The sequence below is a fragment of the Sebastes umbrosus genome, chromosome 12 (assembly GCF_015220745.1).
Source record: "Sebastes umbrosus isolate fSebUmb1 chromosome 12, fSebUmb1.pri, whole genome shotgun sequence".
NCBI classification, from domain to species: Eukaryota; Metazoa; Chordata; class Actinopteri; order Perciformes; family Sebastidae; genus Sebastes; species Sebastes umbrosus.
The window spans coordinates 26,827,239-26,848,642 of NC_051280.1; the positions used below are offsets into that span (position 1 = coordinate 26,827,239).

The 21,404-nt window shown below is 41.5% G+C and overlaps 1 protein-coding gene across 4 annotated transcripts; it reads left to right on the forward strand.

Annotated features, from left to right (window-relative positions):
- The first annotated feature begins 759 nt into the window (after positions 1 to 759).
- On the forward strand, positions 760 to 16,427 carry xirp1 (xin actin binding repeat containing 1). Of its 4 annotated transcripts, XM_037787274.1 has the most exons (9): positions 760 to 813; positions 1,870 to 2,014; positions 2,225 to 2,279; positions 2,379 to 2,675; positions 2,891 to 2,969; positions 7,701 to 7,852; positions 8,069 to 8,110; positions 9,234 to 13,694; positions 14,119 to 14,256. In XM_037787274.1, exons 2-9 carry the CDS (start codon positions 1,890 to 1,892, stop codon positions 14,119 to 14,121), a joined length of 5,214 nt encoding a protein of 1,737 aa, XP_037643202.1. In that variant the 5' UTR covers positions 760 to 813; positions 1,870 to 1,889; the 3' UTR covers positions 14,122 to 14,256. The 4 variants fall into 4 exon arrangements, with proteins under 4 accessions (XP_037643202.1, XP_037643199.1, XP_037643201.1 ...); XM_037787271.1 differs by lacking the exon at positions 760 to 813 and having other exon boundaries at positions 9,234 to 16,427; XM_037787273.1 differs by lacking the exons at positions 760 to 813; positions 1,870 to 2,014; positions 2,225 to 2,279; positions 2,379 to 2,675; positions 2,891 to 2,969 and adding exons at positions 4,966 to 5,250; positions 9,069 to 9,112 and having other exon boundaries at positions 9,234 to 16,427.
- The last annotated feature ends 4,977 nt before the right edge of the window (positions 16,428 to 21,404 follow it).

The following is a 21,404-nucleotide window of genomic DNA, read 5'->3' on the forward strand; positions in this document are numbered from 1 at the left end:
TGTAGTAGGCCCCTATTGACCCACATCTATGGGACTTATAACAACTGATAACACCTATTAAGCCTATTAAAAAGCCTGACAACAGTCTAATCGACTGATAGTAAAATGTTGAACACAGTTAATGATTACTTCATGTTGCCTGTGTCGAAGAAAATTAATATATAAAGTTCTCTTTGACTTATTGATGTATATAATTCATGTGCCAACTAACAGCTATGCTGAATTGTACATCCATTGATGATTACCACCAGACTGTAATCATCATGCAGTGTCAGCATTTCCTGTGCATTGGATATGTCGTGTATTGGCAGAATAGCAACTGAATAGCAGTGTGTGTGAGGTGAATGAGTGTGACCCCTGCTGCAATAATGAAGTGGACAACATGTGAGGTGCTGATAAAATGCCGCTGCTCTGAGTTTTGGCATGAAATACAGTAACAGAGCGGGAATGCCAGGCATTTTAGCACTGACATCTGACTGGAGCAGCTGTCACAGAACAGGCAGGTCTGCTCTCTGGTTTCTCAGTGTTTTTTAATGCATCACACTGTCATCACGGTCATTAGCACTTAAATACCAAACAAAAAAAACAAAAAAACTGAGCGATGAATTTTATTTTTATGATCTGCTTTGCATAAAAAACTTCCATCAGAGAAATGTATCAGGTGAATTTATGGTGGCAGATCACGTATCCGGAAGCCTTGAATCACAAGGTGTTAAAGGACTTTGGCCACTAGAAATTGCTGTGTCTTGTGAGAGATGCTCCTAAACCATAAGTGACAGAGATGCCTAGGTGACTCCTGCTCCTTCTCTTCAGGTATGGGGCTGAATATTCTTTTGATTTTGCAGACAGAGCAGCAGTGCAACGTTATTTGCATTGATTATATTGTAACTGTATTCTAGTTTGTAGCTTGTTTATTTACCATGATGCATGAAATTATGAAATATGAATTTTAATGTAGATTTCCCTGTTAAAAATGTAGATCTTTGAACTGTTTCTTCTTTTAATTGAGAGTATGGCAGGTCTTTTAGCAACAGAATAATCATATATTGATTGTACAATACAACATTCGTACTGAGGAGCAAATTTGGGTTTGCTGTCTGAGTGCCGGAGTTCATAAACATTAACAGAATCACATGACTGTCAGTGTGACAATCTGTTATATAATGACTCAGATGAAGTTGAACTTCAGCAGTATGCTTGAATCCTAGTCAGGATGTAGAAAGAATGAATTTATGGATTTCATCTTTTCTGCTTATTAGCATTTACAAGTCCTATACTTTCTGTTACGAATCTTTTGTATTTTGCATTAAAGGAGCAGTGTGTAACAATTACGGGGATTTATTGGCAGAAATGGAATATAATATTAATAAGTATGTTTTCTTTAGTGTATAATCACCTGAAAATAAGAGTTGTTGTGTTTTCGTTATCTTAGAATGAGCCGTTTATATACAGAGTAGGGAGCAGACAAACCAAACGCTAATTTTTCCTGCTTGGGCCGGAGTTGATAACGTTAGACCACTCCCGTTGCTCGCTCCTGTTACTCGCTCCCGTTACTCGCTCCCGTTACTCGCTCCCGTTACTCGCTCCCGTTGCCGCCGCTCTCTCTCTCTTGCTTCACCACTCACTTCCCACGTACACACACACTCTACGCACTCTACTCTTAAAACAACTGGCTCTAGAGAGGGTCATTCGCGTTTCCGCGTCGGCCACCATAGCAATCCTACACGCTTGGCACACGGGAGAGGTTGTAACCTGCACCCTCACCGCTAGATACCCGCCAGATCCTACACACTGTTCCTTTAACACACAATAATAAGGCGATTCAAAGTTGTTGCCACAAATTGTTACTGTACGATTTCCTTATTTTAGCTGCTGTCAGAGGGACTGCTATGGAGACATTTGGCCTGAGGAGGACCCAGTCTCTGAAGAGTCTTTCTGGGGTTCAGGAGAGATCATGGGTCATGCCCGCTCCCACCCGCTGGGACAAGAAGTCTGTGTCTCAGCTGGTGCAACAGTAAGTCCTGTACAATATGTGCACATTCACATACACACATATTACATTTTATTACACTGTTTTGTTGAACACTCGATTCTGATTTAATTACGGTGTTTTACGGTCTGTTATTTCTTTATAACAGACTGTTGTTATGGACGCAGTTCTAATCTTGGACTCTGGAAGTACCATTTCTGTGTCAAATTATTGATTTCTTAATGCTTCAAACAGATACCAAAGCTGTGCTGACCTGAGGAGTATTGAAAAAGAGGAGCATAAACTCCAAGTAGTGCATCTTTTTATTTTTATTATTTTCATCTTGAGTAATAAATGTGAACAACAACACTGCCTGAAAACACAGATAAAAATCAGCCGTTGCTTCCAGGTGTCAGACAGCTGTGTGGACAGTCGATGGAGGAGGCTGGACAATGTGGCCCTCTGGGGCTCTGGAAGAAGCTCTAATCTATCCAGGAGTCGCTCCATGGACTTCCTCCCTCAGAAGGAGTCTTCTGGCACCAAAGCTTTGTGTGCCATGTTTGAGTCCAAGGCCACCCTGCAGCAAAGCTTCAACAGCAGCCCTCGGCTCAACTCGGCCTCTGCTACTGGCAGTAACACGGGGAGAGACTGCTCTCTGCAGGGCTGGACAAGTCACAACACCGCTTTAAAGGATACAACCATTCAGGTGTGTGAGGTTAATACGTGTTATTGTTTTATACCAGATTTTACAACATTGATTGTGCTCTGTGATGCAATCCATGAGTCTTTATGCAAGTTTAAGGCACTTCCACGTCTGCTTCACTTTTCAGACCCGGAGGTTGCCCGCTGGCCGGGACACTGGAAACACCAAAAAAACAATGTGTTGTAACTGTCTTCACCAAACTATATGTTTATCCACAGAGAGCCACCCAAGTGGAAGGAGTAAAGGCCATGAATGGACTCCCAGAGTCTTCTGCCAGAGCTTCCAGATACTCACACGGTGAGGAGTGGTGCTGGGTTTCATGGTTATCGTCACTGAGATCTGATGGGGCAGATGGGGTCGTGCCAGGGTTCCCTCAAAGGCATGAGATCACTGTTGTATTTTGGTGCCACAGGTCACAATCAGTTGTCCTCACTTCATAGGAACATTGAAAACTTTTGGAAAATTAAGATTGCCGTCACTGATCTTTGAGAAAGTCAATGTTTGTGTTTATGCTGGTTCTTTGAAATATGTGGCGGAGATATTTATCCGTCTGTCAAAAAAAGTGCTTGATCATCCCCACACATCGAGTATATCAATCTAGATTGAGTTAAAATGCCAGGATCAAGGCCTCAGATACTTAAAGTGTACATCCTGTGTCACAGCCCGGCTCTAGATCTGTGACAAAAACAGGAGACACACGGGTATACTGAACAAATAAAGTGATTTATTAACCAAAAAGTACTTAAAAAGTAAGTCAAAACAATGTATGGGAGAAATCTGTAGAGTCAGTAGTGTAGGGCATGGATGTTGTGCTGAAAAAAAAAAGGAAAAGAAACCAAAAACCAAGACACAGAGGTATGACGTGAGAGGAAATCTGCCGACCACAGAATGCTGCATGCTCAGGTTTTTAAGCACGGAGCACACTGCGACCAGGTGTGTCCCATGTTGCTGATTAAACTCATCAGGTGTGCAGCCCTTGAGAGAGAAAGCTCTGACACAGCAGAGAATCCAAACATAGTAGGTGTCGTCACACCTGACAGAGTTGGGTAAACACTGACCTCTGTGTCCTTTGGCCCTGGGAGTTGCAGGGAAAACAGCTAAATAAAGACGAGGATGTAGCAGTCTAAATGCATAACTATGCGTTTGGCTTACGCGCTCAAGATAGGAGTGAGGGCTGTTGCTGACCGTCTCTGACCGTGACGCAGACCTTGGCCCTCTGAGCCATGCCACACTGTGTCCTGGAACTGATACCGAGGCAGCTTATCGTACTTGACACTGTGACCCTGAGATGTGTCGGGTGTGAATAAGACACAGAGAGGAATGCGAGTGGACATTTACGATATTTCTAGTAGAATGTCTGAGGATGACAAAAATGATGTACTTTTCTAAACACATGAAAATATTTTAAAACTTCAACTACAAATTATAAACATTAGATAATCATTTTATAGTCTACTAGCTCAAGATATGTGACAGTACTAATATGAAATAGTCACCTTAGCAGCCTTATCAGTGCACCACTTTACCAAAATAGAACCTTCAGTATGTCTTTGGTAACACTTCATTTTAAAGGTCCGCAAATTTCATGGTAATTAGGTGATAATTAGCAAGTAACCTATTTGAAATGTCTTTTGAATTACTGCCAAATTACCCCAATATTTACCTCAAAATTCATCGAAAATTACTTTGTTTGGTCTTGACTTGGAACTCCTCTCTGGACTTTTATTATTATTATTTTATATCTAATATAAATTTTATTAATAATTATATTCTGCCATTTTCCAATAAGCGGTAATAAATAGCTGTGAATTAATTTAATAAATTTCCAGAAAAAGAATACAAAATTAATTGATATGCTTTATTTCTGGTAAATAAATGATAATTATCAAATAACTTATTTGAAATCTCTTAAAAAAACTCCCTGAATCATTACATTAGCTATACCAGGTTACATTTGTGTAAACAATAAGTCACACTATGGGGAGATTTGAAGAGGTGTCTTCTATTAGTGTTTCTATTTATACTATTTTAGCATATAATTATTAAATAATGTTTATAATAAAGTCATTTTTAATATTTTTGTAGGTAAATATTGGGGTAATTTGGCAGTAATTCCAAAGAAATTTCAAATAGGTTACTTGCTAATTATCGCCTATGAAATGTGTGGACCTGTAAAATGAAGTGTTACCATGTCTTTTTTTGATGTTGTCCACCAAACAACCGCTGACACACATACTGCAGGTCCCACCCTGTGCCCGTTATAGTGGGTGACAATGTAGCTATGGGAATGGGAGGTGGAGGGGTGCCCCAGTCCCTCAGTGACTAACAGAGGTGATTGACTCAGCCGAGTAGCAGCAGCCGCCGGCCCACCCTCCCAAAATAGCCAAAGTGTTCCACTGGGACAGCGGGCTCTGATAAAAATCAGCTGTCACAGAGGCCACAGGAGTAGAGAGAGTCCAGTCACAGTGAGGAGCAGAGAGGAGACAGGCTGTATCACACATCACAGGGGCTTTGAGAGTATCCAGCACAGCGGAGATACACAGGGAAGAGACAGAGATCAATGCTGGATGGTATTTTAGTGAGTATCATGAGTATTAACTTTATTGAAATGGAGGAAACTCAGGCAAATGTACAAGATACTGTATAATAATGATTGAGAAAGCTATTTAAATCAGTATTTTTTTGTTATTCTGTCTGACGTGATTGATCTGTATAAGATATGTGAATGAACGTGGAGTGAAGTGGATGCTCTTTGCTTTTATTTAAGTGTCACAATATTCAAAATTTGAAGTTAAAGTTTAATATTGTCCAGTGTGTTGATGATGTCACTGAGAAACAAAATACTTTTCCAAAATTAATTAAGCTAAGAATAAATTATTAAATCACCGACTTTGATCAAAAAGCAAAAAAAGAAACTGTGATGATCTTTCCATTTTGCTCTTATTTATGTCTATTTCTTTATGAGTGATATCAGAGCCAAACAGAGTCCCAAATTGAAGTGTTGTGACTACATTGCTGGCATCCTCATTACGTCTTAAGTGGCTATCAATTTTCAGCCCTTTATCCTTAGACATGTCTGGAATGGGAGGTCAGACAACAGGATCACTCAGTCATTATCTTTCCGTCTTTCCATCATCACAGGAGTCCTGATGAACTACAATATAATATATGCATATCTGTCGTAAAAGCAACAAAGAAAATACAGATACATTTTTTATTGACTGGTGTAACACACTCAGTGGTGAGATGTGCTGCTTGGAGCCCTCCTGTGTGAGCAGCCTTTTGGCATGCTGGCTTTCATTGCAGTCTGTGAATGTGGCTACGATCGCCAACAGCTGACGGTGGTGAAGGTGGTGGAGGTGGTGGTGGTGGTGAGGAACAAATACCAACTGCATTTCACCATCATTTGTACAGCTGCCCGCGGCCCAAAACGCCCCCGCATTACTGCGCCGCTAATAGCTCCTCTTCATTCCTGGAGAATGAACCAAATGATCAAAGAGATGTCAGTAGAAATTGCTTTGAACGTGTGGGAATCACAGAGAGAGGTGTCAAACGTCAATGACGCTTTGAGTCACTTTTGATTTGGCAACTGCTGTATTTTACAAGTCAATATTTCACCAGCTATTGATACAAGTGTGTGTGTGTGAGTGTACCGTGTGTTGATGATAAGTGATGAAGTTGACCTCTCAGTTTAGTGGGTGAGGACTTCAACGGGACACGCACGGCGCTCGGTTGCCTCATTCTGTCTGCTCACCCATCTATGAAAATAGTTTAAGTCCGGACTCGTGAGAGGCGCCAGCTTGCTGGTCCATCCTTTGTCCTGCGAGGGCTTACGGTGTGAAAAGGGGAGGCGTGTGTTCAAATCTGGCCATTAGTTACAGCCGGATGGCCTGTCCAGCACTCTGGGCTGTTGACCTCTGGTCATCGCAGTGCTGTTGTTGTTGAAATACGTTCTGAATTTAACCCAGCTGTTCTCATACACCGTTCGTAGCTAAACCTACGAATAGTAATGCACTGTAATTCCTATATATCCCACTGGATAATTTCGTATGTAATCCAACACCGAACTTTCACCAAGGAGGCTGGTGTTCACATCCCGTGTGAAACTAGAAGTCAATGTTGATTTATTTGTCACAGACATTCCATATTTCACTTACGCCTTTTCCAAAGTTATTTTAACCCAAACAACGATCTTTTCCTAAACCTAACTAAGTAGTTTTTGTCACGCAACTTCCGTACTTAAGTTAAGTCACTTCCAGTGTTATTTTAATCCAAACCACGATCTTTCCCTAAATCTAACCAAGTCATTTTTGTCATGCAACTTCCGTACTTAAGTTACACCACTTCCGGTGTTATTTTAACCCAAACCAAGATCTTTCCTTAAACTAGGTCATTTCCATGTTTTTCATGGGGTCAGGCAGGCACATTCCTTTAGTCAGGTGTTGACTGTTTGATGGCAGAGAGCTCACACGGAACAATGTGCAAACAATCTGTGTCACTCCAGCTGAGCTAGCAGTTGCTGTTTTTTTTTCTGCTTGGGCGTCATGGTCAGTCCATGGCATGCAGTTTGGTGATGGTCACTGGCAGCAGGCAGGCAGGCTGTGTGGGCCTATTTGTCCTGTCAGCTACTAGGATCAAAGCCTTCGTAAACTCACTATCATATATAGGTTCATTTAAATAATTAAGTCCCCCAAGCTATTCAGTATCCCTGTTAGGACGCCATAGGTCTCGTTGCAGATGGAATAGTTTCCACAAGTTAACAGGGAGCTGCAACAGTGATAAGAAAGATTCCTACATCACTATAAATATACACACACAATGCTATCACTTGTTGCTGGCACCTGACACATACTTATTTCGGGACACATCTGAGTCCTACTTTTACAAGTGTGCGTCAACAAATCGAAACTATAGAAAATAAGATACCATCCAAAAGTTATTTTACGTCAGTTATTGTTATGTTACTGATATAAAAATCTAAATATTTTAGGTAGATATATTGGATTTATTTTGTCTTTTCTGTTGCAGATGACAAATATAGTCCATCGCTGACTAAGGGGGGCACTCCGACAAGACAAGGCAGAGACAGGATATCTACTTCCTCCTCAGTGAGAGACAGATCGGCTCTCTATCTGTCAAGAGCAGCAGCTATCGACTCCACAGGAGACTCAGCACAGCCAGTGAGTTCCTGAGATGCCTCTCATTCCTCCCCACACACTCAGGTCAAGGGCTCCACTAGGGAATGACCGCAATGCTCCGTCTCAATGGGAGCGACTCGACATTTTACGATAAATCTATTGCATGCTTTATGTGATAATATATACTTTTACATAAAATAATGTAACTTCCCCATGATCCAAACTGATCTAAATGATTATTTTTCTGTTGTTCAACAGGAATCCGTCAGTACTCCAGGAACGAGGGCTAAAAACAGTAAGGTAATGTATAGTTCACTTAGCATCCTTTACTACAGTGTGTGGGTGCTGTTAGTGTGTGTGCTGTGTGTATAACTGTCTCTTAATTGGTTTGTATGACCAAAGACACAGTTAACCTTTGACCTACATTCAAGAACTCATGACACAACATAATAGTACCATATCATTATTCTTTTCCGACGGCCTCGGCATTACCACCATGTGAACATTGGTCCTCATGCAAGAACCGTACGGACTGATTCGTTCTTAAGAGGCTTGTATGAGTGATTTAGGAGAACTTCAATTCAATTTATTTTTATTTCAAATCATAACAGAAGTTATCTCAAGACACTTTTCATGTAGAGCAGGTCAAGACCATACTGTTTAATTTAGAGACCCAACAAGAGATCCCCCATGAGCATGCATTGTACTTGTTTCATTCACCAATTTTCTCGTATTTTTGAATTTTCTCTTCGGTACAAACACAATTTACGAGTGGTCCAGACCTGTCGTAGGAGTCATGTACAATTAGTCTGCTGTTATCTTTTAACTATTTTGGTTCAGTCGCATTGCTCTCATCAGTGACGATTCCAGCAAAAAATCTCTACAGAATCAGATATTCAGAACCACATATTCAGGAGTTGGTGGAGACCAAAAACAGAGATAAAAGGAGAATGAATATTGGACTTAGAGTTGCCAGGCCACCAAACTTCAAATTAGCGATAATGTTGCTCCGCCTCCACTGGATGTGCTTCTGTTTCCTAACACGGTTGCCATTAAAAAGGTGATAATATATCAGTGTTGTGTTTGCAGCTTGATTACGCTGCCCCCAAGTGGCCAAAAAAATTAAGTTAATGAGATTTATATTTCCAAAGGCAGACATTTAGTTATTAACTTAGTGCACCTGCAGTATAGACTAGGTGTCTGTGTGATGTCTGCTTACTAACAGCTATGAAGTGTTTTGTTAACCCTGGTGTGACAGAGGATGGTTTGCTGTGAAAAACATCAAGCGAGCATAGACAAAAGGTAAAGTATGGCTTCACTTGCTAAAATGCATGTTGTTCTAATATTTGCACGTACCTTAACTAATACGTTTTTTGATTACTGAAACCTAACAATATTACTCCCATCTGTCTTTCATTTAAAGATGGCCGAAGCAGCCAGGAAAATAACAGTTTCACAATCATCTCACGATGAAGAGGACCTGCCTCCCCCCCCACCTCCTCCCGTACCACCGAGACCCCTCGACTACGAAGGGCCTTCAGCATTAAGTAGCCTGCCTCTGCCTCCACCCAAAGAAACCTTTTCCACGATCTACCAACAACGGCAGAAGAGTGAGCTAAAGAGGCTCTTTAAACACATCCACCCGGACCTAAGGGCAAGTCTCGATGACATCGCTGACGATGAGATAATGAAGGCAGTGCAGTCACAAAACATTCAGGCAGCGGACGCAGCTTATCAGGGTGAAGTGCAGTCCATGAGGTGGATCTTTGAGAACTGGACTATGGACAACATTGGGGATCCTCATGAAACCAAGAAGCTGCTGGATGATGAGGAGTTAAAAGGTGGAAACGTCAGAGGCACCTCCTCAATGTTTGAGCACGTTGACAGCACCCAACAAATGTCTGTCAAAAGACAGACTTCTGTCAGAGGGGATGTGAGAACATCAACGTGGCTGTTTGAGTCCCAGCCCTTAGATTCTCTAAATAAATCAATAAGCGAAGAGGGTGAACTGGTCGAAGCAGTGCTGAAAGAACCCATCCAGCCAGGAGATGTGAAAGGGGCTCGGGTGCTTTTTGAGTCCAAACCATTGAGTGACTTGGGACGCTGCGACTCCATAGAAGACCATAGCTTCCTCAAACTGAGATCTGAGCTTCAGGAGCAGAAAGGAGACGTCCAAAAGACTTTAAAACTCTTTCAGGCAGAACCTTGCTGTGCCATCAGAGACAACAGTGGCAATATCCATGAGATTAAATCCATCTGCAGGGAGGAGATCAACAGCAGCAACATCAGCACTGCCCGTTGGCTTTTTGAAACCCAGCCTTTGGACCTGATTAATAAGGGAATTGATGGGGTGAAAATTATTCGGGGTATATCTCTGGAAGAGGGGCACGGAGGAGGAGTTGACCAAAAGAGGTGGATGTTTGAAACTCAGCGATTTGACACAATACAAGAGATCGTGGGAGAGGACAAGTTTGAAGGAACGGCGACTGAATGCGCCGGAGAGGCCGATGTCCTGAACAAGAGGAAGCTCTTTGAGATGCAGCCCTTGGCCGCACTGAAAGGAGACTCCGCAGAAAAGTCTTTGGAAAAGGAAGAAATTATTGCAGGAGATGTCAAGACTTCTCTGTGGTTGTTTGAAACTCAACCCATGGAGACCCTTAGTGATAGCTATGAAGTTGGGCGTTTGAAGAAAGTTACCCTTTCAGCTGATGAACAAGGAGAAGTAAAAGGCAAAAAACAAATATTTGAGAGCTGCAGTATTCAAAAGAACACCTCATTCAAGGAACAAGAGATTGAAAAAGGCGATGTTAAGGGATTCAAAAATCTCTTTGAAACAATTCCTCTGAGCAAAATTGCTCATTCTGATGAAGAGATTACTGAGGAGGAAAAAGCTATTGCAGCAGGAAACGTAAAAGGTAACAAAGCGCTGTTCGAGACAACTCCTTTATATGCAATAAAGGACAGCTCCGGAAACCTCCATACGGTCACAACAGTCAGCCGAGAAGAACTCATCAAAGGGAAGGTCCAAAACTATAAGTGGATGTTTGAGACTAAGCCTTTAGACGAGCTTGCAGAGGGAAAAGGAAATGTTGAGGTAATCAAAGGCATCACCAGACAGGAGGATACGATGGGCGACGTCAAGACGGCAAAGTGGCTTTTTGAAACCCAGACAATAGATGGGATCCATTCCAAGTTCAACCAGACCGAGCAGGATGCTTCTGTAGAACTGGAACATCGTAAAGGTGATGTCAAGAACTGCAAATGGTTATTTGAAACAAAACCAATGGACATCTTGTATGACAAATCAGAAAAAGTAAATGATAAAGAAACCATTGACAATACCGATGTCAAGTCCATTACTTGGCTTTTTGAATCACAGCCTCTAGACAGCATCAAAGATGGCGAAGAGTACAATCTGAAGCTGTGCAACACCATACAGGATTCTGTCAAATCGGAGGTTGGTGTTCAAACAGTCAAACATGTTTTTGAAACAGAAACCTTGGATAGAATAAGAAAGGATGCAAAGTCTGAACAAGACGTGAGATGTGTCAGCCAGGTCAACTTTCAGTCTGGAGATGTCTCACGAGTCAAAGAACTTTTTGAATCCCAGTCTCTCGATGAAATTGGATTAGAAATGGCAATAACATCTGATGAACAGAAACAAGACGAACACCTCGAGAAAGGTTCCGTACATAAATTTACCTGGATGTTTGAAAATCGTCCCATGAACCAGATGAATCAGGACAATGAAGATACAAACATTCAGAGAGACAGTGGCGCAGAGGGTGGTGATGTACAGAACAAAAAGTTTATATTCGAAACATCCTCACTGGACAAAATCCACGAGCAACCCCTTGAACAGAAGCCAGATTCTGTGGAACAGCCTGTGAGCAGTGTTGACGTAAAGTCGAGCACCATGATGTTTGAATCCCTGCCACTGTATGCCATCAGAGACAAAGAGGGCCAGTTTCATGAAGTCACAACTGTGAAAAAGGAGGAGGTAATGAGTGCTGATGTAAGAGGAGCAAGGTGGATGTTTGAGACAAAACCCCTTGACGCCATCAAGGCAGAGAAGGAAGTTTACGTGATCCGAGCTGTTACCCAAGAAGATGTCAAGAAAGGAGATGTCAAATCAGCCAGATGGAAGTTTGAGACACAACCTTTGGACTCCCTCACCAGCCGCGATGAGCCCACTGTCAGGGTCATTGAAGACTTGGGAAGCAGTAATGTGCAACTCAATAAACAGATATTTGAATCTGAGCAGTCATGCGAGAAGTTCATGCGAATGGTTAGCGTCACTGATGTCCAGCAAGGTGATGTCAGGACCTCCACCTGGCTCTTTGAGAATCAAAGCATTGACAGTCTGAAAGGGGAACCTCAGGAGCAAGGTCCGGTAAAAACAGTCCACAGAGAAGACAGCCAAAAAGGAGATGTGAAACGCTGCACTTGGCTGTTTGAATCACAGCCACTGGACAAGATCAAGGAGCCTGAGGACACCTCGGTGCAAGGTACTGAGGAGGAGATACCAAAATCTGATGTGAAGTGCACTACCTGGCTCTTTGAGACCACTCCACTGGACAAAATCACTGCCAACACTGTTGCTGACACCCTGTCCTATCTGTACCAAATGACTTTTGTTCACTCAAGCGGCATCATAATAGAAGCAAGTGAGAGCAGAAATGTTAACATGGCAAAATATCTGCTTGAAAGCAATGAAGGTGTGCAAATCCAGAATGAAGAGGCTGTTGGGGGTAACATCAGGAACATCATGTTACAACTCTTACTCAAACCAACGCTAAAGCCACAAGTTAGTCTTCTTAGAGAAGTGGAGAAGGGTAAAGTGAATACCACAGTTGTAGAACTTCCAGTCTACCAGTCAGACACAACTATCAACATCGAGAGGGATCAACGAGTACAACACATTGTCCAGATGATCGATGAATTGCTTGTCGGAGATAAGGATTTGAAAAAGGGAATCATAATGCAAGAGACTGTGGACGGGCAAGCAGAGATGTCAGTTTATTCACTCATCTGCAATTCTGAAGCCAAAACCGAGAGTCACATTATAGAGAAGGGAGACGTAAAGTCTACGATTGGAAATCTATTAGCTACTGCCAATAGTCAGAGGACTGCAGCGTCGTGTAGAGTGGATGAAAATGAAAAGGGAAATGTGAATCTGTACAAAAGTTGCATTGAGAAAGGAGACCTGCGCTATCTGCAAAGTCTTCATGTTGAAGCAACAGGAGATGAAGTTGATCACAGCCTTCTGGCTGAGGAGCACGTTGAAATAGTTCAAGGGGATGTGAAGGAAGCAAAGAGAAGTCTCTGTCAGCAAAAAGAGCAGGTAGAGCGAACCATTTCTGATGTTTTGCCAGGGGATGTAAAGAACACCAAAAAAGTGTTTTCGTCAGAGTGCTCTCTCAGCGTTGAAAGCTGCGCTCCAAAAGAAGAAATAATCCCTGGGGATATCTTATCAGCAAAGCAACAACTTGCAGTAAAGCAACCTGTCATGGTGGAAAAAGAGGAAATTGTGTCTGGAGACATCAAGGCAACAATGCAGTCATTAGAACGTGCAAAGCAACAGAGCATGTGTGTGGAGCGGGAGATCATTAAACCTGGAACTATCTATGACATGGACTTGTCAGGTCCTGAAATAGAAGGAAGCCAAGCACAAAAAGAAGTCATTATATCCGGAGATGTGAAAGCAGCTAAAAAGTCCCTTCAAATGGCTAAGCAGCAAAGCATGAATATGGAGCGCGAAGCCGTTGTCCCAGGAAAGATATACAACCTAAATGTCACGGCACAAGAGGAAACCTCCTCCACAGTGACGCAATCTACGTGTTCATCTTCCTCCAGATGCCAGCAAATCAAGACTTATCCAAAGGTCAGTGATGCAGAGAAAGATCAGGAAAGCCATGTTTCCTTTGAGGCTTGTCAACAAAGTGCAGTTATAGTCAATCATTGTGCACCAGAATCACTGCCATCTTTTGTAAGCTGTGAGTGTAATGGTCAGACAACAGAAGATGAGACAGAAGAAGTTATCAGAGGAGATGTGAAGGCATCTATTAGGTCTCTGCAGAGCGCAGCTACAGAGCAGAAGCTCCTAGATAAAGAAGATATTGTAAGAGGTAATGTCCAATTGGCTCTGCAATCTCTTGAGAAGTCTAGTGTAAACATATCCAAAGGAGACTATAAAGCTGCAATGATATACAGGAATTCAGGGAAGGCTTGTTCAGTGAGGAGCAAGAAGCAGTGTGTTGTGGTGTCTATGCCTCCATCTGACACAAAATTGTCTCCTTCAATTTCAGTAACCTGTGAAGGACAACCATCCCTTACAACACAGAATTCAGCACCCAACCCTGTAGCAAATGGGAACTCTAAATCATCCAACTCTGTGAGTGTAACTCCACCTCCACTCCCTCAAAAGACAAGTGAGAAACCAAAGGAGCAGAAGCCAGCTTTACCGCCAAAGCCCCAATGGACAAAGTCAGTAGTTGTAGAAGAACCAAATATTTTAGCTGCTCCCGAAGTCGCTTGCCACATTAAAGACAACATAAAAAGCGCAGTGATTCCTCCAAAACAAAGCACACAGTCTCCTACGCCCTCTCCTGATAAACTACAAGGAACCACAACATATGGCAAAATCAGTAAAGAGACCTTACATGAAACATCCCAAAACTCTACTAAAGCGTCGCAAGACTCAAGTCAAACAAGTGAACGTCTACCAACGGACTCAAAAGATCAGGAAATTAAGAAGAAAAAGAAAACCCTTCCAGTGAGCAAATCAGACTGCCAAGTCATGAAGTCGAACAGCACTGACGTGGAAATGGAGAGAAATGTGATACAGAAAATCAATGCAGCTGAGGAGATAGAAATGTGCATGAAGAGTTATGCAGAAGATGGTAAACGTGAAATGAACATGAGCTTGCAGGCTGCTCTACAGAACTTTGAAAGAAAGGAAAGTGACGCTCTAGACAAAAGAGCCCCTTTGTTGTCCAAGAAGGTAAAAGTGATAAATGACAGTGTAAGTGACCATAAACAAACCAACAAAACCACTGCTCAACAACACAAATCCCCTCCCAAGATAGAACATGACGCACAGCAAAGGTCAAAGACCAATGACATCAATGAAAAGCAACCCAAACTCGAGGATAAAGTTGTTTTAAGAGAGAAGAAAGTAAAGGAGACAGATGATGAAAGACTACAAAGGCTTTCTGTCCACAAGGATGAGATCATGAAGGGAAATGTGAAAGAAGCCATGGAAATCTTTGAAAATCTGAGGAAACGAGAGGAGCTCAAAGAAATCCTGTCTCAAGTGCAAGATATAGAGGGAGAGACCAGCAGCGTAGACGTTAGCTCCTTTAAGACGTTATATGAGACTGTCCCTGCTTGGATGGCTACACAAGGTGGAAATGCAAAGGAAAGTAAAACGGAGGAAAAGAAAGTTGAAGTAGAGACACAGGACGATGATCTGGAAAGCATCTCGTCAGTTGAGACTGCATATGAAGATCTGGAAAAGGCAAGCAAGGAAATAATGAATCTGAAGGAACAAACGTTAGCAAAACTTCTTGACATCGAAGAGGCCATTAAAAAGGCTTTGTACTCTGTCTCCAATCTGAAATCTGAGGCTGACATCGCAGGGTTGTCAGGACTATTTGATGAGTCTTTGAAATCTGAGCAAAACTTTCAACCCACCAACAACATCAGGAAAATAAGTATTGTGTCAAGCAAGGCCAAATCAGTTGAGACCAAAGAGGCATCTGGCGTGAATACACATTTGGATTCAAGTCCTCAAGTGTGCAGACAAGTGCAAAACAAGCCACTCATCAGACAGTCCTCTTCCCAGTCTTCCCCGTCATTCATCTCCATTCACTCAGCTGCCAGAAAGTCTGCCGAACAACCAAAGTCACCCATGTCAACATTTAAACCAAAACCAGAGGGTAAATCTCAAAGTTGCTATGATTCAAACAGTGGTCTCGGACAGGAGTCTGCTGCTGCCGAACCCTCAAAGAACGGTCACAGTCCTCCACAACGCAAGGTTAGTGTGATCGAAGTGAAAACGGTTCCAGAGCAACCTGCAGGAATAGTTGGCAAGAAGACTGTCAGTGAAACATACGAAGAGACCGACGGCTTTGGCAACGTATTTTCTTCTTCTGTGACTTCAACATTTGTCACCAAACAGTCTGACAGTAAATCATCAACACTGTTCGAAGTAGTCGGGAGTCCAGCCAGATACGAAGTCATGACGTCCCCAATAATTCGAAGATCTGGTCGCCCTTTTGAAGATAAAGTGCTGAGCAACGCCAACGAGGAAGGGACGGTGTTTGTAACATTTAGCCAACCAAAGGAAAAGCATTAATTAAGACAAGCAGTGAGTTCTTTAGGAAAGCAGTTATTCCATTTGTGTATTTATGACAATATGTTTTCATGAAAAGTTTTTGTTAGTCATGAAATTGATCTTATGAAATCATGAAAATGTTGACTTTTAGTTTAAAAAAAGTATTTGTCTTATAGATTTTATACTGTAACCACATATTAAAGTTCTTGTATTAAAGATAAGCAGTTGATACTGTATGTTCTGTTGTGTAAATTGTCTAATAAATAACAGTTAAAAAGATGTGATTGTAAAGATCTTGTTTTTTATCATTATTTAGCCATGGTAAAGTTGTCTTCTTTTGTTTGCATTTCATGTTTTTGGTATATTTTGCTATTAATTTCACTAGAACAGTAGTCATGGAGTTACAACACACATCCAAGTCGTCACTCACCTTTCCTGGAAATGTATTAAATAAATAACTAGCTACTTATTACTGCTTATTGGGAAATAGCAGAATATAATTATTAAATGATGTTTAAAATAGATATAAAATTATAATAATAAAAGTCCATAGTCAAGTCCCAAGTCAGGACAGCCAAACAAAGTATTTTTTGATACATTTTGAGGTAAATATTGGGGTAATTTGGCAGTAATTCCAAAGAAATTTCAAATACTTGCTAATTATCACCTAATTACCATGAAATTTGCGGACCTGTAAAATGAAGTGTTATCCAGGACTCCAGTGAGCAGTCACCAGCCTCGTTCTGTTTTTTTTTCTGTTTTTTGGAAATCAAAAGAACAACAATAATTTCCATTTTTTTTAAACCATAATAAATCATTCCAATACAGACTTAATGTGTGAGAAATAAAAAGGATGTCAGAAAGGCCAAATTAAATGAAATGTTTAACATACAACACCTTGAAATTAATTTGTTTTATCATCATAGTTCGGGTCACCTGCCAAGGATATGTGTTCCGCCTGTTTGACTCCTGTCTATCCAATGGAAAAAATGGTGGCCAATAAACTTATCCTGCACAACAACTGTTTCTGCTGTAAACATTGTAAGAAGAAGCTCAGGTGAGATATTTTTTCACAGTATGATAAAATGACTCAAATCAACAGTTGTAAAAAAAGATATTCACCCTAATTAACACTATTACTGGAATGAAAATTCCAATATTAATGGTAAAACATTGTTGGAGGGGATTTTAGAAATTATTTTATGATTATTGCAAATCTCCAATGCACTGAAATCATTCGCAGCTAATCAACACATATAACTAATCATATGACAAATTAAACAATATCTGATTTTTAATTTAATTTTATATTACAAAAGACTTTGTTTTACTTTATTGCAGCATCCACAACTATTCATCTCTGTATGGAGAGTTCTACTGCATTTCTCACTACCAACAGCTTTTTAAAAGAACAGGAAATTATGATGAAGGATTTGGGCACAAGCAACATAAAGACCGCTGGCTTCAGAAGATTAAAGACATAGATGAGCCAGAAACCGCATCCACTCCCAAAATGACAAAAAGCTATTTAAACATGCCTGATGGCTCCAGAGAGTCCTCTGCTAGTGTGTTTGTTAAAAAGTTGTCTCCAAGAGAGGTGAAAAATAATAGTGGTGCTGATGTTAAGGGCAAACTAAAAATGAGCTGGCCACCAGAGAAAAAGAGTCCTGCAGGGGTTAATCCAGCACAGGGAACGTATGTGAAAAATAAGATATCTGACAAAGCATCTTCTTCAGAGCATCACAAAAGTGACAACAACCAAAAAAAGATAAATCATGGTGGAGAAATGAAAGATAAAGCGAAGACATCGTCCAGCTCCTTCACTTCAGGGGTCAATGAACGATCCAAAACAACGGGTTATACCTCAGCTGAGAAGTTGCCCTCAGAGGAAACAAAACACAGGAGTTATCCAACCAAAGACAGCATCTCCGTACGAAAGGATAATACTGTCACAAACTGGAAAACCGGACAGAAAAATGTGGCACCCACTTCAAAAACAAACTGCAATCCAGCATTTAACAGGCTGGACGCTTATCAGAATAAAGCTAGGAAGTCTGTACGGTTTGCTCCAAATGTTGATGTTGCTCAGTATGACCTGTCCTCCCAACTGACCAAAGAGGGAGCCAAAGGCGACGAGCACGGTATGCTGCTTTCACACCAAACTGAACCCAAGGATACAAAAGATGTCGCTGACAAAAATAACTCTGATCATTTGTCATTTGAGTTCGGCAAAGAGCAGCGCCAAAGTGAGGTGTACCTTGAAATCCCTGAATATAAATGCCATGGAGAAACAAGCAGTATGTCGAACAAAGAGCCTGACGTTGAAGTTGAGAGTAGTCAAGAGGTCCCACAGACTGATATAACAGTTCTGAATGAAGTTGTAGACAAGGTTGAGGAATCAGTTGATACTCAAGAAGTTGTGGAACACCAAAAGCCATCTGAGGTATCGCATGTCATTCCAAGAAACTCCGTCGACCCGTGTGAATCAGAAAGTGCAAGTACTCCACGCAGTCCCGCAGAACATATGACCGGAGAGGAGGCCAGTCTCGAGAGGAATGAAAATCAGTTTGAAAAGACTAATTCAGCCGACAACCAAGAAAATGGCAGTAGACAGAAGAAGCCCGTTGCAAGATCAAATTCCCTGCAGGGTTCTGCAAAACAGTCTGAAAAGACAAAAGTAAAACTGGGATCCTGGTCCAAAAGAAAGAGTCCTTTGTCAAAGCTCTTCACATCAGGTGGAAATGACAAAACAAACAAGGTTGAACCAAAAGATGCCAAGAAAGCAGATGTCAAACCTGGCGGTGGACTCTTAGGAAGACTGTTTCAGTCATCCTCGGAGAAGGCTGAGGACACCGCAAAATCGGCTGCGCAAGATAAAAGAGATGACAAAACACACGACGATGACAAAAAGACAGAGGAGGTAAAGGATGCCGCTACAAAAGAGATGCAAAAGGAGAGTGACGTGTCTCACGTACCAGTTCAGGAACAAGAGGCTGGAGAACCTATAAAGGAAAAGTCACATTCTGCTGAGCCAATGATGGGTAACATAAGTGAGGCTGTAAGCAAATCCACAGAGCCATCCAACCTGCTCAAGACTTCAACAAGTGAAACTGGAGATGACCAAACAGCTCCAGAACAAACGAATGATCAAGAATCAGATTTACAAAGCAGTAGCCTGTCTGTAACTGATCCGGGAAAAGCTGAGTCCAAAGATCTCCCCAATACTGAGGAATCAGTGAGCCAAGCATCTGAGGAGTCCATCAATCAGTTAATAGCTGAGAAAAGTAGTGATGAAGGTTTGAGTGCTCCATTTAATGGTGATATTTTTGGGGACAGTGTCAGTCCTGATGACCCATTGGCCATTCAGATAGATACTGATGAATCTGCTCAAAAGCCAAATGAACTGCCTGATGCAACAGACATAGGAGGAGGAGGAGACCTGTGCGGAGGAGCGCTTCTTGATCTCAACCCTGAACTTCCTCAAGATCTCTTTGGTCCGGAGCTTTTTGTGAACACCCCCGGTGATGCATTTTTATCTTCTTTCGGTGACACAGCTTTGCCCGAAGCTGCTCCCACTGATACTTTAAGCCTGCTTGACTCTCGCCCAATATCGGCTGTGAATGACGTTATGCTTGGCCTGACAGATCAGCTTATTCCCCCCCTTGCGTCTGCACCCGTAAACCGAGATGAGGATCCAACCTCAAGTCCTTTCGGTACAAACAGCCAAACAAGAGAGCAGGTCGCAGACTTTGACATATTCGGCTCAAATGACGTTCTGTTCACTCAGCCGCCTGCTGTTGATGCGCCTCATCAAGGAGGAGCCGACGCTTCCTCAAACCAGTCTGCCTTTCCCGATGACTTCTTCGGAGTTGGCGATGTGTTTACGGTGCTGCCATCCAACCCAGCCGCTTCTAACTCGCTGAGTGATTTACTTGGTTCAGATACAAACACTGCCGCTCCTTCAGCTCAGACAGATCTTTTTGCAGCTGACATCTTTGCATCAGAACCACAGTTGCTGCCCGTGTCTGAGCCGAGTGATGTCAATTTATTTGGGGGCAGTCTTTTAGTGTCTGATAACAACAGCGCTGAGCAAAAAGCAGAAAGCACTGTCACAGATAGTAGCTGGATGGATGATTTGCTTGGGTAACTGTGTTTACATGATGTAATACACAAAGATTACAAATTATATGTTAAAATGTTTTTAAAAAAGCACTTTTTAAAGTGCATGGATATGATAACCATTTCACATTTGATGAGTTAAAAAACACAATGCTTTCATTTACCCCAGCATTTTATTTAGCAATCTGCATGAAACACAATCTGTAACATAAATGTAATTTCAAGTTCATGTGGTAAACACAGCACAGTATGTGTCTCTACATTACAGCTGCAAAATCAATGCATTTTATGACATGGATATGATTTTTTTTTTGTCAAAGTTAACACAAAGAGAAGCAAAGGATGTAACGTTTGTGACTTTATATTTTAAACTGATTTCATATGAATAAAATAGTTGATAAAAGGAAAGATTCAAGAGTAATAACTAGGTTTAATTTGACTTTGAAATGTTTGTATACATTCTAGAAAATGAAACTGTAAATAATCTGATATGAAAATGCTGCGATTAATGTTTAATCTGTAATAAAATTACAACTTTGAGCTCTGAGGCAGTTTTGTTTGATGACACCTTGAAGTTTAACTACATTTTAGATGCCAGACAGTATCTCATATAGTTCATACTAAAAGATCTAAAAGCGATAGTTTGACATTTTGGACAATGCCCTTGCTTTCTTGCCAAGAGTCAAGGTGCCTTCACATCTTATGCCGGGTACACTACATGAGAATCAAGCCGATTTTGAGGCCGATTCTGCCCTCCCGACAATCGTAAGCAATGCCCGATTTTTTGATGGTTCTAAAGGTTATCTTTCCAGATATTCCTGTGGTGTGAGGTAAAGTATGTTAAGAGTGTTTTTTTACATCCCCCAATCGGCTCGGAAGTCCATCCTGGCTGCACCGATCTCAAATCGCAAATATTAAACATGTTCAATATTTACGATCCGATATCCTGTTGGGTGTGGGGAACCCCGAGGACAGCCGATGACGGCAGTTGTGAACCAAGCTGACTGAAGCGGAAGGACAACCACTGGCGTCATTATATATTAATTATATATTAAATATATTAATTAATTATATATTATTATTAAAGGGCCCATATTGTAAAAAGTGAGATTTTCAGGTCTTTTATATTATAAAGCA

Coding starts and splice junctions, on each gene's coding strand:
- xirp1 (XM_037787271.1), top strand. CDS start 1,890: ATGGAGACATTTGGCCTGAGGAGGACCCAGTCTCTGAAGAGTCTTTCT. Junction 2,015..2,224: donor GTGTCTCAGCTGGTGCAACA/GTAAGTCCTGTA, acceptor TGCTTCAAACAG/ATACCAAAGCTGTGCTGACC. Junction 7,853..8,068: donor CAGGAGACTCAGCACAGCCA/GTGAGTTCCTGA, acceptor GTTGTTCAACAG/GAATCCGTCAGTACTCCAGG.